We start from the raw sequence: 15,408 nt of genomic DNA, 5'->3' as shown, positions 1-15,408 counted from the left end.
AACAAACAAACAACCATAGTAAATACGCTGATAACATCTCTATTTATACTGTACAATGTTTATTTGATGGGTTGGCCCCAAGAGAGTATCACCCCCCAGCCAGCAAAGTCCTTGTTGAATGGGAGTGCTCCTGCTTAATTGATGAGCTACATTGATGCCCCACTGGCCTTAAAGGGGTGGTCTAAAAGTAACATTTACTTTAATCCTAAATGTCTAATCTAATAATTTAAACTCTTTTCCAGTACACTTTAATTAAAAATTTCCTATCATTCCACCACTATACTACCTAACTGCTTTATTTTTTTTACCTATTTCCTGTTTGATGTCGCTGGGACACTCATAGTTACATAGGCTGAAAGAAGACCTAGGTCCATTAAGTTCAACCTTTCTCCACCAATTGTACATTTTGTCACAAAATTATCTACAACTCACAATGTTATGTGTATTGAGGAAATTATCCAGCCTTTTTAAAAGCTGTTATAGTATCTGCCATTACTACCTGTTGTGGTAGGGCATTCCACAGTCTGACTGCTCGAACTGTAAAGAACCCTTTCCTATTTAGCTGTTGGAATCACCTTTCTTCCACTCATAATGAGTGCCCCCTTAGTATGGTCTTTGGAAGAAATAAGTCATATTCCAGTCCTTGGTACTGAACACACATTTTTTTTAAGCTAAACAAGCCCAACTTTTCTAACCTCTCATTATACTCAATTGTGATGTAATCAGGATGAGACGTCATCTATCCCCCCTGTGAAACAAAGCATCATAAGTGACGTCCGTTTCAGAGGCCGGGATAGTCTCTGCTCTACTGAGAATGCATTCGCTGTCAATTCAGACGTATGCTCAGTAGTGTCACAGGTTTACCGTGACAGAGGAGCCATAAGACCGCAGCATCTGATTTCTCCAACTTGTGAACGGATTAGAAGCACTTCACCTTCTTATTAAACGGTGTAAATTTCTTTGGGCGGTGCAGTGGTTAATCTGCTGCGTTGAGAGTTCCTGGAGATAAGACTCTCAGCTCAGCTGTGCACTCATAACCACTCCCATCTCCAATATAAACTGGGTCCTGGATAGCACTCCTTGTCAGAGTTAGCTTTTGCTGCATGGTGGGAGGTTGTTGTTGGCTATTGGAGAAATGTGTTTGGTGGATTTATCGGTGACTGTTGCTGGGTTTTGAGTGTGTGATAATACGGTACACTACTACTCCCCTTTTCCCTGGGTGGGGCAAGGGTACAGACTGAGGGCAGAGCTAAGGCAAGGTATGTGGCCTCGGCATCTTCACCATCAGAAGTAATCTGGGGAACAGGGCAAGCTAGGGCGCCCATAGCGTTAGGGACAGGGAAGGAGCCCCTGGTCCCGGGAAACCCGACAACAGAGTTGTGACAAGTAGGATCTTGAATTTCTTATGATATACTTTTTAATGCACAGTGATAATGCATGCTTTTGCCGCCTCAGGTGAGAAGTGACAAGCCGGCAAGAGAGCGCACTCACAATGTTAGTGCGCATTAAAGGAGAAAACCAGGCAAGCATACACCAGCGCTGTCCATGCAAGTGATGTCACTTGCAGAGGTGGGGTTGGTCTCTGTTCTCTTGTTCTTGTCTTACTATGCGCACTGACAGTGCGCTCTGCTACCTGCTTGTCACTTTTCATCAGACGCTGCGAGGGAACACATTATAACTGTGCATTAAAAAGAATATCGCAAGAAATTCAAGATCCTACTGAGCACAGGTTCGAGTTGACAACTGAGGTATGCTCAGCATAAATAAAGCAGCTGAGGGAATGATAGGGAATTTTTAATTAAACTATATTAGAAAAGAGATTAGATTATTACATTAAATAGACAAACATTTAGAATTAAAACAAATGTTAGCTTCAGACCACCCCTTTAACTGTGCACTCCTGATGCTGCTGTATGGCCCAATGACACAAAAGCGAGCTGAAATCAATGCTAAAAGAGCGCTGGAGCAATCCCAACCAGCTTCAGTGCAGTGACTACGTGTGCAATAGAAAAGAGCTTGTAAGACGTTGTTATTTTATTTTTCTTTTTTTTTTTCACGGATTAGATGGGCGACGGGGCCTTTCAAGGTCACGATCTCCCAAAAACATGAACAGGCGGGAACGCGGTGTGTCACCTCGCCGTACCCCTTCCTGCAACGTCGGCCTGAGCTCTCTTCGGGGAGACTGATTCCTTAAATGCATCCGCTCTCCCCTCACTGACAACGGACGGGAACATGAGGTGTCGCCCTCACGTACCCCCTTCCGGAGCCAGGCCCCCAGCCTATCTTACTGGCATTATCAGCGGATGAAGCTCCTTCTTTGGCCCACGCCACCCATGCAACGGACAGGAACCTAAGGAGCCCTCTCCACCTCCCTATCAAAGGGATGGTGGATTGAGGAGAGATGGCACGCAGCGCCCCAACTCTCTGCGAGGAGCGACGTGATTATGGCCACTGGTTGGCAGGGGCAGGGAGGGCTTCTTCCCTTCCTCCCCTGGGGTCCTGAGCCCTGTTCGTGCCCCCAGGGGAACTGCCACACAACCAGCTCTACCCTCTCCTAGTATATCCTCACCCATCCCCTGCAGACTGTGAGCCCTCCGGACAGGGTCCTCCCTCCTTATGTACCTGTATGCCTTGTTTTTTGCTCACGTTTAATTGTATTTGTCTATATTTGCCCCCTTTTCACATGTAAAGTGCAATGGAATAAATGGCGCTATAAAAATGTATAATAATAATAAATAAAAGTATTGTGCTTGGTCAGTCACCACTGGTAGACTGCAGCGGTGGCTGGTATCCTAGGCAACAAGATAAACCAAAAAAATATATATTTATCAGGCAAATGTAGAGGAATTTTAATAAATAGTAAACTACAAAAGTGCTTGTTTTTACATGCAGTTTACAATAATCTCAGGAATGCAGATGGGAATAACCCTTTCACATATTTTTAAGCAGTGTCAAAGCACTTCATTGAGTCTTGATTTACAAGGACATTACTACCTTTAAACGTTTACTTTCATTTTTCGTCTCTTCCATTTCTGATCTAAGACTGTTTACCACTGCAGACAAAATCTCTTCTCTTTTTTGGAAGTTGCTGCAAAAAAATCAATATGCTTGTTATTCAAAATATATATACATAATCTATCAATAATCTATGATTAGCGATGAGCGAATATACTCGTTACTCGAGATTTCGCGAGCACGCTCGGATGACCTCCGAGTAATTTTTAGTGCTCGGAGATTTAGTTTTCCTCACCGCAGCTGAATGATTTACATGTTAGCCAGCATAAGTACATGTGGGGGTTGCCTGGTTGCTAGGGAACCCCCACATGTACTTATGCTGGCTAACAGATGTAAATCATTCAGCTGAGGCGATGAAAACTAAATCTCCGAGCACCAAAAAATACTCGGAGGACCCCCGAGCATGCTCGAGAAATCTCGAGTAACGAGTATATTCGCTCATCACTATTTATTATACATCATGTTGCATTTTTTTTGCCACAATTTTCAAAAATAATAGTAAAAAAATGCAGTAGTTCTATTGTGATCATGGTTACAAAAATACACTGCAGTCATTACATGTGAACACAGCCTTAAACTACTCGATGCTCACAATGTCAGAGTTTGGTTCCATGCACCCTACCGACAAGCCCGAATTCTGGAGCACTGTCCTTAATAAATCTACCCCACTATCTTCCCTATTGCCCTCCCAGGATGTTTCACACAGTGATGCCACAGTTCAATCTTTCATTGACTCAGATATTTGCACACGATGAGTATTTCCAGCAGAAATAACAGTTTTGGTAACAGGACCACCTTATAAAATACACGTTTTTACATACGTTGCGTTTTTTTTCTTATTCGTTTGAATAGGTTAAAAATGCTGCAAAAATGCTGAAAGAGTTGACATTCTGCAGATTTCAAATAACTTTGGTATTTAGAATCCTCATGGAAAAAATAAGCAGCGTGGGAATGAGATTTCAGAAATATAATTCACTTTGCTGGTATTGTAATGTGCAGTATTTCTACCTTCGAAAACATGAAGAAAATGCAGAAAAAAATGCAGCATATGAACACGTCCTAACTGAAGCACCGCAGACTGCGAGTGGCACAGAGCGAGAAGGAGGGAGGTAGAAAAGCCATCTAGTGAAGTGTTTAAGGGATTTTCATAGATGCTTATCTTTAAACATTTTCTGATTAAAGACATTTTATTAGATCCATAAAAAGATTGGACTCTAAATTAGCCTCCTGTACAGTTACCGGCCTCCTCCTCCGCAAACTTCTAATCAACTTTCCCAAACCTTCTAAGTGTATGTGCACAGGACATCTTTTCCGCAATGGAAACCACCTGAAAAGCCCATCAGAAATTGGTTAAAATAAAGAACATCTGCATTTCTATATAGAAGACGACTTCCGGTGCATACTGTGTGTCCAGACTTGTGAACATTTTTTGGCTGCTTTAGGTTTCTAAAAACATCAAGTGATGAAAAGAAGTGACACGTCCATTCTTCTGCCGTTTTCTTCTCAGAAGACTTTCTGTACTTTACAATATGAGTCAATGGGAAAGCTCAAAAGACACCCAACATTTTTTTGGAGTGTTTTTAGATTGTTTTTGCTTACAAAAATCACAAGTGGTGTCTTCATCATTCAATGGAGTGTGAAAAACACTAGTGGAAAATGAGAGTAAAAAAAGACAGCATTTCAAGACACCAGATTTATGAACAGTACACAGCATTGTGACCCCCATCCATAGGACTCACAACAGCGGTGGTCTTGGGATTTACTCATGTGACTGCCGCCTCTGCTGTCCTTAACCTGCACAGTATTCCTTCTTATGGACGGGGACATAAACACAGTTCACATTCTCCATGGGCAATATTGGCTATAAAAATGCATCGCAGGTTTAAAGAGTTTGACATACAGTATTTGATTGGTTATATCAGAACAGAAATCTGACTGGAAAGTGGACAATCCCTTTAACTTTTCATCAACCTTTCCCATGCTTAAGGTACATATACGCTGGGTTGTATAAAAATTAAAGGTTGTCCACTACTCTGACAACCCCTTCTCAATGCCTATGTTCCCCCCTCATGTTTCTAGTGGTGTTGGCACAGGCTCTTCCTGGGCATAACAATGTGACGCGATCCCTTTTGGCCAATCAGTGCTGACTTCCAACTCCTGTCCTACGGATGTAATTGACCTCCAAAGGACGTCAGAGTAAAGGCTGCTCTCTAACTTACTCTGGATGTCTTAATTTGTCCAAACGAAAAGAGAGTGAAGCCAGTGCTGATCGGCTGCAGGGATACCTTGACATAACAATGTCAAACAATCTTGGGGAGAACCAGTCCTGACACCGCTAGAACAACTATGGTACCGGAGGTGAGTGATTATTTTACAGGGGGGGAAACATAGGGATTCAGAAGAAGCCAAGCGCTGGTTGGCCACAAGGATCACGTAACAATGTCATACGATCTTGGGGAGAACCAGTCCTGATACCGAGCTGGAACAACTCTGGTACCAGATGTAAGTATAGCTGTTATCATTTTACGGGGAGGTACATAGGGATTCAGAAGAAGCCAAGCGCTGGTTGGCCAAAGGGATCACGTAACATAATGTCATACGATCTCGGGGAGAACCAGTCCTGACACCGCTAGAACGACTCCGGTTCTGGGGCTGTTATTATTTTTTTTGGGGGGAAAACATAGGGATTCAGAAGGGGTTTACCAAGTAGTGGACAACCAATTTTAAGGATAAAATTAAACCTTAACTATCAAAACTTTCAGAAACAAATACTTAATTATGAAAAATAAAACTTGCATTGTGACAGCAGTTGGATAATTGTAATAAATGAGACTAGAAGTTTTTCTCTATATCATAAATAGTCCACATTAGACCATTTAATAAATGACTGATTATTGCAATATTACATAGTTATGTAATACACAAAAAGAAAAGATTACTGGAAGAGAGAGAAATGTAAAAACTCATCAAAATGCATAAAATGCAATGGTCATTACAGGATAGTAACATCAGGCAACAAGTTTGTGTTGACAATATGAAAAATGTATAGAGTCTGAAGAGCAGCGGGAGGAGGCAGGCGGCGTGTCACATATATTGTATATGTAGCCTTCTTTGTATTATTTGTATTTTCTACTTACATCTGATGCTCACAATAAATCAAAAACAAGGCCAAAGGATCTGTATATTAGAAACACAAAAGCTGGAAGCACTTCTCCGAATGCATAATTTATGACCCTGGTTTCTCCAGTCCTTGGAGCAGTCGTATTATACCACTCGCATTTGTTTCTTTGTGTAAACTTTGATTGTTGTTTCACATTTTTTTTTCTAACAAACAGTGAAAGTTATGTAACGAGCCACCATGCCCAGCGCTCACATCGTGCGCTCTGCCAAGTCCCAAAACCAATGTGACAGAGGGAGTTTAGCTATAATGAACTTCAATAAAAGCACTTAAGCGCAGGCAAAAAGCCCCCATAAAACCTGATGACATCATAATCTTTCCTGTTGTAAACTGCAGCGGCCCCCTTCTTAAACACGAAATATGAAACATTTATAGGGGTGGATGAAGTAGGACCTGTAAAATTCATCTTCTGAGTATTAACAGCTTATTCATTATTTGTTTCATGTTTTCCTAACATCCTGTTTCAATAGCCTATTACTTAGATATTGTCCTTCAGCCACATGGACTCGCACATTCCTGCCAGCTGAGAGAGCCTGATTTATACGAGTGATATCCCGAAAATCCATATGTTTGAATACATCCTGTGAAAGTAGTTATGGGATGTCCGCTTCCATACATCACAATAGTCTGCAGCCAAGAGAAAAGTAAATTAAACGTATAGTGTTCTGCTTGTTTTATGAAGACAGTGAGAGCGATCGCACAGTATGGCGCATCCATATGTACACGGCAAAGTGTGAAATAAGATTAGTGCTGAACAGATGCTCATTAATTTAACACTTTAACCTCCCCATTCCAGACTGACACTGGACGTCAGAGTTAGCATTGTATTATTTCAGCATTTTAATGTACGGGCGAATACGCAGGGGATTTGACTGTGAAAAAAACTGTTGCATATTATGAATTGTGAATGAGATTTCTCTACATATCATTGACAGGCTGCGGAGAAAATCTGCAGCATAAATAGATTGCGCCCACAGCATTGAAACCTACAGCACGTCAATTAATGCTCCAATATCAATGCAGACTGAATTGTGAGGCATATCCTCACCATTTTCAGGACAGTATTGACCACAGTGGAAAGTCCACAGTGGTATAATTACAAGATTATGTACCCTAAAAATGATGGACTTTAAAGCACCACTCCAGTGTTTTCTTTATTGCACCGCTGGAGTGGCATTTTAAATATAGGTCCTCTGTCCCCTGTCTGATAAATGTCTTCCGGAGTTTTCATTTGTTTGTGCTGTTGCTCCGATCCATCTCAGGCGAAAGGTGACCTGTCTCCAGCTCCAGTGTTTCACGAAGCTGTGTGGAGGTCCCTTTTCAATAGAAGTCTATGAGAGCCTTCGTTCTACTGAATCTCTCATAAACTTGTACTAAGCGCTTGTGATGTAGATAAACTTGTACTAAGCGCTTGTGATGTAGCTTCGGACTTCTGGCCACTCAGAAGCTACTGTCTCAAGATGGCGCCACTGGACCACAATGGTGCCAAAAAATGAAGAAGACGTCAGAGGGCGAGTATGTGACCAGGGGTAGTTGACTTACGTTTAAAGTGCCACTCCAGCACTGAAAAAACAAAATCAAAAAGCTGGAGTGGTGCTTCAAAGAGACCTATACAAAAGTCAGATACTGTCATTTAGAAAACTCCTTCTCATATTAGGGCATATGGACGTCATAGTGGGAATTCCGCTCCTTATGTAATCCCTCTTAGCTAAGCTGGAGAGCTCCTAAGATCTCCTCCTGCTTTTGCAGACAAGGCAAAGCAATCCCATTCCATCCAAGTAATATTACATTTCTCCCGCAGAGGCCACTGGTTGGACAGCTGCAGTTTCTGAACCTGGACCAGCAATGATCTACTGATCGTCAGGTCCGCTTCATTCGCAAGAGACAAGACCTATAAAATGTATTTGGTGCTTAAAAAGTGCCATAGTCATTCACCAAAATTGTTATGAACTGTTTAGACACAGCATTACATTGGTTGTAAGGATGAGCAAATCTCACAACAATCAGTTTGAGCAGATTTGATGTGAATAAAATCAACCCAAATCAAAAATGCCCTGCAAATGGTTAAAAATAATAAACATTATATACATACCTATCATGTAGGCCTGTGGAGCTGCAACGGTGTAAAGATAGGTGAGTATATAATATTTATTATTTTTAAAGCATCATTTCAGCATTTTTTTTAATTTTATTACACTGCTGGAGTGGTATCACGAATGTCTGTTCCCAGCCCCTTGTTAAACACTTACAAGCCACCGTCTTCAGCTCTCCCCACTAAGGCTCAGGTTCTGTTCCGTCATCTTGTGACCACAGCTCAGGACTGCCAAGGAAAGTCAGAGGTAACAGTCACAAGTTCTCAAGTTCAGACTCTCATAGACTTACATTGAGAAGTGATTTCCGTTCCGCCCAGTAAACATTGGAGAGATCCAGGAGGACATAACTAGCAGAAGAGGACTGGAGCAGAAGACGATGCTGGTAAGTATGATGCTAGAAGCAGGGAACATACATTAGAGGTACCACTCAGGAGGTAAATACATAAAAAAAATGCTGCTTTAACGTCTTCACAGCCATCAAAAGAAGACAGCCAGCTGGCTGCCGTTTTGGTAGATTCTTGCGAATTTAATCCCCCAAAAAATCAGATTTGTGAGAAATTATGATGCGCACAAATGCTCATTACTTGACTTTGCCGAGGGTGCTCCGTATGCACCAAGTATCGCGGGTGCTCGAGCGACATGTCCGAGTCCCTGCGGCCCATGTTTTGTGACTTTTAGACATCCCCAAAACATGTGGGATTTGCGTGGCAATGTTTTGGGTGTCTAACAGCTGCAAATCATGTGGCCGCGTGGACTCAAACTTGTCCCTCGAGAACCTGCAATACTCGGTGCATACCCAAGCACCCTCGGCAAGCTCGAGTAACGAGCTCTTGTACTCAACAAGAGCCAGATACTGAAATTTTGGAGAAATAAATTTAATTTCTTAAGAGTAAATTCACTCATATCTAATGGGTTGCATAATGAAAGCACACTTTTTTGGTGGCTCCTTTCCTCAATAGCATTTCCCATTTTGTCTCTGCTTTAATGTCAGGACACACTGCAACTCCCAGCATGCTCAGGACATAAAGAAGTGAAAACTAAGCAATAGATTTCTATGTTTAGGGTGTTATTCTCCAGCTCTAGATGCATGTAAACACGTATGCCGATACACATCGCTGTGTACCCTGAACTGGTGAACTCGGGTTCACGATTACAAAAGAGAAGACAAAGTAAACATGGCACGGATGAAAAAACAAGAGGAAAAACACAACCATCAAATATTGCACTTTCTGTGTTATCAGAAGGCAGAGGAAGCTAACTATTCTCAGTTTTTATTCTTCTTGGTATAAAGCAATGCACTGGGTACGGGGTAAAAATCCATGACAGTACGACTCCAGAGACATCTTTGATCATTCGTTGTGATGCATAAAATATGTCACAGCTGTACCATAAAAGATATCAGCCATCAGGCATGGCTGTCATTTGCCCTTGCTGGTTTATATGAGGGAAAGGGAAAAAAAAGTCAGCTTTTCTGTTTTGTACTTCTGTAGAATTACAACTAAGGATAAACACAAGCTATTTAGACTATGCACATATTATCAGACTTCTGCTTCATTTCAAACGGAGCCTCATCATAAAATAAACATGCTAAGGAGGACGGCTCGGGCGGATATTTCCTTACAACATACACCATTTCATATGTTGTTATAAGCTGTGAATATGTTAAGGGCTGCTGGAGAGCTAGGCTCGAAATAAAGGATTACACATTTCCCCGGAGACTGGTCCCTTTCATTTGATTTTCTGTGATGCACGCATCTTATTTTCATTCAAAATCTCATCCTGTGTAACAAAAGCCTCAGTTATGACTACAAAAGCAAAGTGGCAACTAGAAATCCATGACATTTGTATCACAAAAGACAAAAACAGGCGGCAACAAAATGGGTTGCCTACACCATGGGCACATTACATATATATATATATATTTAGGATTTGAATATTAAAGGGATTCGCCTGCAGTCCTCTAATTTATTAAACAACCATGGGCAGTGGAATTTTGCTCGACTATAAATTGGGATTCTTTGTGCTTTATCTTGTGTATATTGTCTAATGGTAAACTGAAAACCCAATGTATAAAAGTAATGCAGAACAGATAGATCAAGGCGGAAAATCCTCACATCCAGCATCACTCCTGCTCAGCTCCACATTTGGTGTCTATTTTAGGTTATTAGGGATATCAGTGTACTAGGGAATCCCTAACATAAAGTTATCATCAAAATCACTGCCAAAAGTCATGAAGATGGAAAAGAGACAGAAAGCCCGTCTCTGTAGACGCTCTCTCAGCAGACTATAGATTCTGGTGGATTTGCAGCATACTAGCAGGGAAATCTGCAATTCATAGCAAGTGCCGGGGCCCCTGGTGCATAGAGGGAGCACATTTAGACCATATTCCAATTTTCAACATATGATGTACATGTGTTATACAACCAGTTCCAATTGCAGCAGCCTACCCTCTGTAGTGCAGCGGTATCCACGTTGTGCAGTGATGAGGCAGTGACCCAGCAAAGTTCAAAGCAAAACATCTCTTTAATGTTCAACTCACAAAAAATGAACAGCGCACAATATCTTCCAGATTTCAGCCAATAAACATGCCAGTCCACCTCCGAGATGGGTTGCCGTGGGCGACTGCACCGCCGTGTACGGTGTGGGTGCCAGGCCTTTCAGCTCCCTTGGCTGTTTGGCTCTGCTTGCTTGTGTTGCCTCACACAGGTGGAGCTCTGCAGAGCTTTCTACTCTGCACTCAAGCAAACACCGGACTGACACTGACACATCCAAACCCTGTACGGGCTGTCCCACACGTCCAGATAATTCCGGTACCGGAATAAATCAGTACCGGAGTTATCCGTGTCCGTGTGCCTGGGAACTCACGGAGGCCATACGTGCGGCACACGTGTGCCGCCCGTATGGCGAGTGGGTACCACACGGAGCGTGTGGTACCCACTCTGCATGGTGCTGAAGCTGCGATTCATATCTTCCCTGTAGCAGCGTTTGCTATAGAGAAAATATGAAGAATAGTGTTAAAAATAAAGATCCATGTGTCCGCCGCCCCCCCACCCCCTGTGCGCCCCCCCGCTGGTCAGAAAATACTTACCCGCCTCCCTCGCTGCTTCCTGGTCTGGCTGCGGCTTCTCCTGCATGCGGTCACGTGGGGCCGATCATTTACAGTCATGAATATGTGGCTCCACCTCCCATAGGGGCGGAGCCGACTATTCATGATTGTAAATGATCGGCCCCACGTGACCGCATACAGTAAGCCGCGGCCAGACCAGGAAGGAGCGAGGGAGCGGGTAAGTATTTTCTGACCAGCGGGGGGGCGCACAGGGGGTGGGGGGGCGGCGGACACATGGATCTTTATTTTTAACACTATTCTTCATATTTTCTCTATAGCAAACGCTGCTACAGGGAAGATATGAATACCGGCTTCAGCACCATGTGGGGGGGACAGCGCTTACTGTAGCGCTGTCTCCTGCACGCACACGGACCCCAGACGGAGAATGTCCGTGTGAGGTCCGTGTTTTACGCGGACCCATTGACTCTATTGGGTCCGTGTAAAACGTGCGCTCCCACGAACACTGACATGTCTCCGTGTTTGGCACACGGAGACACGGTCCGCAAAAAATCAATGACATCTGCACAGATGCATTGATTTTTATGGGTCTACGTGTGTCAGTGTCTCCGGTACGTGAGGAAACTGTCACCTCACGTACCGGAGCCACTGACGTGTGAAACCGGCCTACCGCAGTGTTTTTTAACTGGAATCTCTGGCCATGGGCTACATGGAAAGCCCGGCCAGGAAGGAAACTGACTGTCCCACTACCATCCTGTAGTCCATTTAAAAAAAATAAAAGGCCAGCAGGTTTTCTTAAGTCTGCCTTGGACAAATAGTTTACCCAAGACGAACACTTACGCCTGTGACTGCAATGCACTCCCATGGCCTTAATAAGCCTCCATGCGCATCCTGGGGAAAACACACAGAGACCGTCACATGTAACACCAGTCACTGCCTCACGTACCCCCTCCCTCTGTTCAAATATGTGGGGTTGAACACTTGTCACCTCACATTCGCGCGTGACAGGGTATCAGCATGCCCCTGTGACACCCCCCGCATGACACTGTACTGAGAAAACAAAGTAGGGACATGAACCATTGGTTGACGCAAGCATCCCTCCCCTTTGTGTTTCTCCTCCATACATTGTTACTCGACCAACCACCTCCTCATTGTTTTCCGTTGCAGACGATACACACCACCTTTCTTGACTGACCGTAGACTTGGGCCAGTGTCGGGGGGCCTGGACCCGATTTATTTGGAGTTCACAAACCCTGCAGCTCATCCTGGCACTTGTGACCGTTTCCTCCGTACCCTAACCCATGTCTTGGTGACTACTTCCCGCCAAAACGCCGAGGTCCACCCTGGCAACTCAGAGCATACCTCTGTACCACGTCACACTGGAACCCAAGCCTCCCAACGATGCTGTCTAGCGAGAGCTCTATCCGTTTTACCCTGATCCCCGGCCACATCGTTGGCAGATGACAGAGGGTTCCACGTGCGTACGTCCCTAGTCGCCTCCGCAACCACACATTCCTGGTTCCTCCAGTCTTTCTTTTTATTTGCGCGTTTCTGCGTGGGTCCCTGGAACTGGACTGTCCCAAACTTACCAGGGGACATTTCCAGCTCTGGGTTCGGTGGGGTCTCCTTGACCTCTCCTGCCACAACCTCTAGGGGAAACCTATTGGGATTACACTCTGTCCCTAGGTTGGTGACCACTATAGCAGGTATCCCTGACTCGGGATCTTCGGGTTCTGCAACCGGCACATTTACCATGGGAGGGTTAACCCTGGTCTCACACAGGGACCAGAACAAGGGCAAGTCTCTTCCCAACACAGTCCCATATGCAAAGGTCTTCATTGTTATGATCCGGTGACCTTGGAGCCGCATGAGAGACTTTCTCAGGAGTAGGTGGTACTTGTACTGACCGCAAACCCTAAACTAACACCGCAACTAGAAGGAGCCGTGGGATGTACCTAACACGTCCTAGACACCTCGACACAGCCGGAGGACTAAATACCCCTATAGATGGAAACGGGAATTCTATCTTGCCTCAGAGCAGAACCCCAAAGGATAGGCAGCCCCCCACAAATATTGACTGTGAGTATAAGAGGAAAGACACATGCAGGCAGAAAAACAGGATTTAGCAAAAGAGGCACTTCTAGCTAAATAGAAAAGGATAGGACAGAATTCTAAGCGGTCAGTATTAAAATCCTAAAAATATCCACAGCAGATAATACAAATATTCTACATCTAACTAAAGACATAGAAAGTATATCTGCATCTCCTGAGAATCCAGCATGACTGAAAAATCCAAACAAAGTCTAAGCTGGACAAAAACACAATGAATTGCACTGAATTGCAAGCACACTGCATGTGTGCACAGAGACAAAAAAAACAGACACTTATCTTATCTGAATTGGCAGCAGGGCATGAGGAACCAGATAGAGATGCAATCCCTCCAAGAACAATGGACAACTGGCAAGGACTCATGGATCCTGCACACCTAAATACCTAATAGAGCTGCAATCAGCAGAAACACCTGCCCTGGATTACAACCCCAAGACAACTGCACTACCACCAACAACCACCGGAGGGAGCCCAAGAGCCGAATTCACAACAGCCCCCCCCCCCCTTGAAGAGGGGTCACCGAACCCTCACCAGAGCCCCCAGGCCGATCAGGACGAGCCAGATGAAAGGCACGGACCAAATCAGCAGCATGGACATCAGAGGCAAAAACCCAAGAATTATCCTCCTGGCCATAACCCTTCCATTTGACAAGGTACTGAAGCCTCCGCCTCGAAAAGCGAGAATCCAAAATCTTCTCAACCACATACTCCAACTCTCCATCAACCAACACAGGAGCAGGAGGATCAACAGAGGGAACAACGGGCACCATATATTTCCACAATAAAGATCTATGGAAAACATTATGGATGGCAAAAGAGGCCGGAAGGGCCAAACGAAAAGACACCGGATTGATAATCTCAGAAATCCTATAAGGACCAATAAACCGAGGCTTAAACTTAGGGGAAGAAACCTTCATAGGAACATGACGGGAAGACAACCAGACCAAATCCCCAACCCGAAGTGGGGAACCAACACACTGACGACGATTAGCAAAACGTTGCGCCTCCTCCTGAGACAACACCAAATTGTCCACCACATGAGCCCAAATCTGCTGCAACCTGCAACCACAGAATCCACACCAGGACAATCAGAAGGTTCAATTTGCCCCGAAGAAAAAAAGAGGATGAAAACCAAAATTACAAAAGAAGGGCGAAACCAAGGTAGCCGAACTAGCCCGATTATTAAGGGCAAACTCGGCCAATGGCAAGAAAGCCACCTAATCATCCTGATCAGCAGACACAAAGCATCTCAAATAAGTTTCCAAAGTCTGATTAGTTCGCTCGGTCTGGCCATTTGTCTGAGGATGAAATGTGGAAGAAAAAGACATATCAATGCCCAGCCTAGCACAAAAGGCCAGCCAAAACCTAGAAACAAACTAGGAACCTCTGTTGGACACAATATTCTCCGGAATACCATGCAAACGAACCACATGCTGAAAAAACAACGGAACCAAATCAGAAGAGGAAGGCAATTTAGCCAAATGAACCATCTTAGAAAACCGGTCACAAACCACAAAGATAACCGACATCCTCTGGGAAACCGGAAGATCTGAAATAAAATCCATAGAAATATGCGTCCAGGGCCTCTCAGGGAGCGGCAAAGGCAAAAGCAACCCACTAGCACGGGACACGGGAACAACAAGGCTTGGCCCGTGCACAAGTCCCACAGGACTGCACAAAAGAACGCACATCACGCGACAAAGAAGGCCACCAAAAGGACCTACCAACCAAATCTCTGGTACCAAAAATACCAGGATGGCCAGCCAACACAGAACAATGAACCTCAGAAATCACTCTACTAGTCCATCTATCAGGAACAAACAGTTTCCCCACTGGACAGCGGTCAGGTTTGTCAGCCTAAAATTCCTGCAGAACCCGTCGCAAATCAGGGGAAATGGCAGAAAGGACCACCCCTTCCTTCAGAATGCCGACCGGCTCAAATACCTCAGG

General features: G+C 44.2%; 1 protein-coding gene across 2 annotated transcripts in view; it reads right to left on the bottom strand.

Annotated features, from left to right (window-relative positions):
- Positions 1-15,408, bottom strand: part of LOC143782813 (uncharacterized) — a 634,917-nt gene that overhangs the window by 91,929 nt on the left and 527,580 nt on the right. For both annotated transcript variants that reach the window (XM_077270687.1, XM_077270689.1), the window contains exon 23: positions 2,995-3,088. In XM_077270687.1, coding sequence (XP_077126802.1) covers positions 2,995-3,088 — 94 coding nt within the window. The remainder of the gene's footprint in view (positions 1-2,994; positions 3,089-15,408) is intronic.

This window comes from Ranitomeya variabilis, chromosome 6, assembly GCF_051348905.1.
Source record: "Ranitomeya variabilis isolate aRanVar5 chromosome 6, aRanVar5.hap1, whole genome shotgun sequence".
Classification (NCBI taxonomy): Eukaryota; Metazoa; Chordata; class Amphibia; order Anura; family Dendrobatidae; genus Ranitomeya; species Ranitomeya variabilis.
Note: the sequence above shows the minus strand (reverse complement) of the source record. Positions and strands in the feature narration are given on the sequence as shown.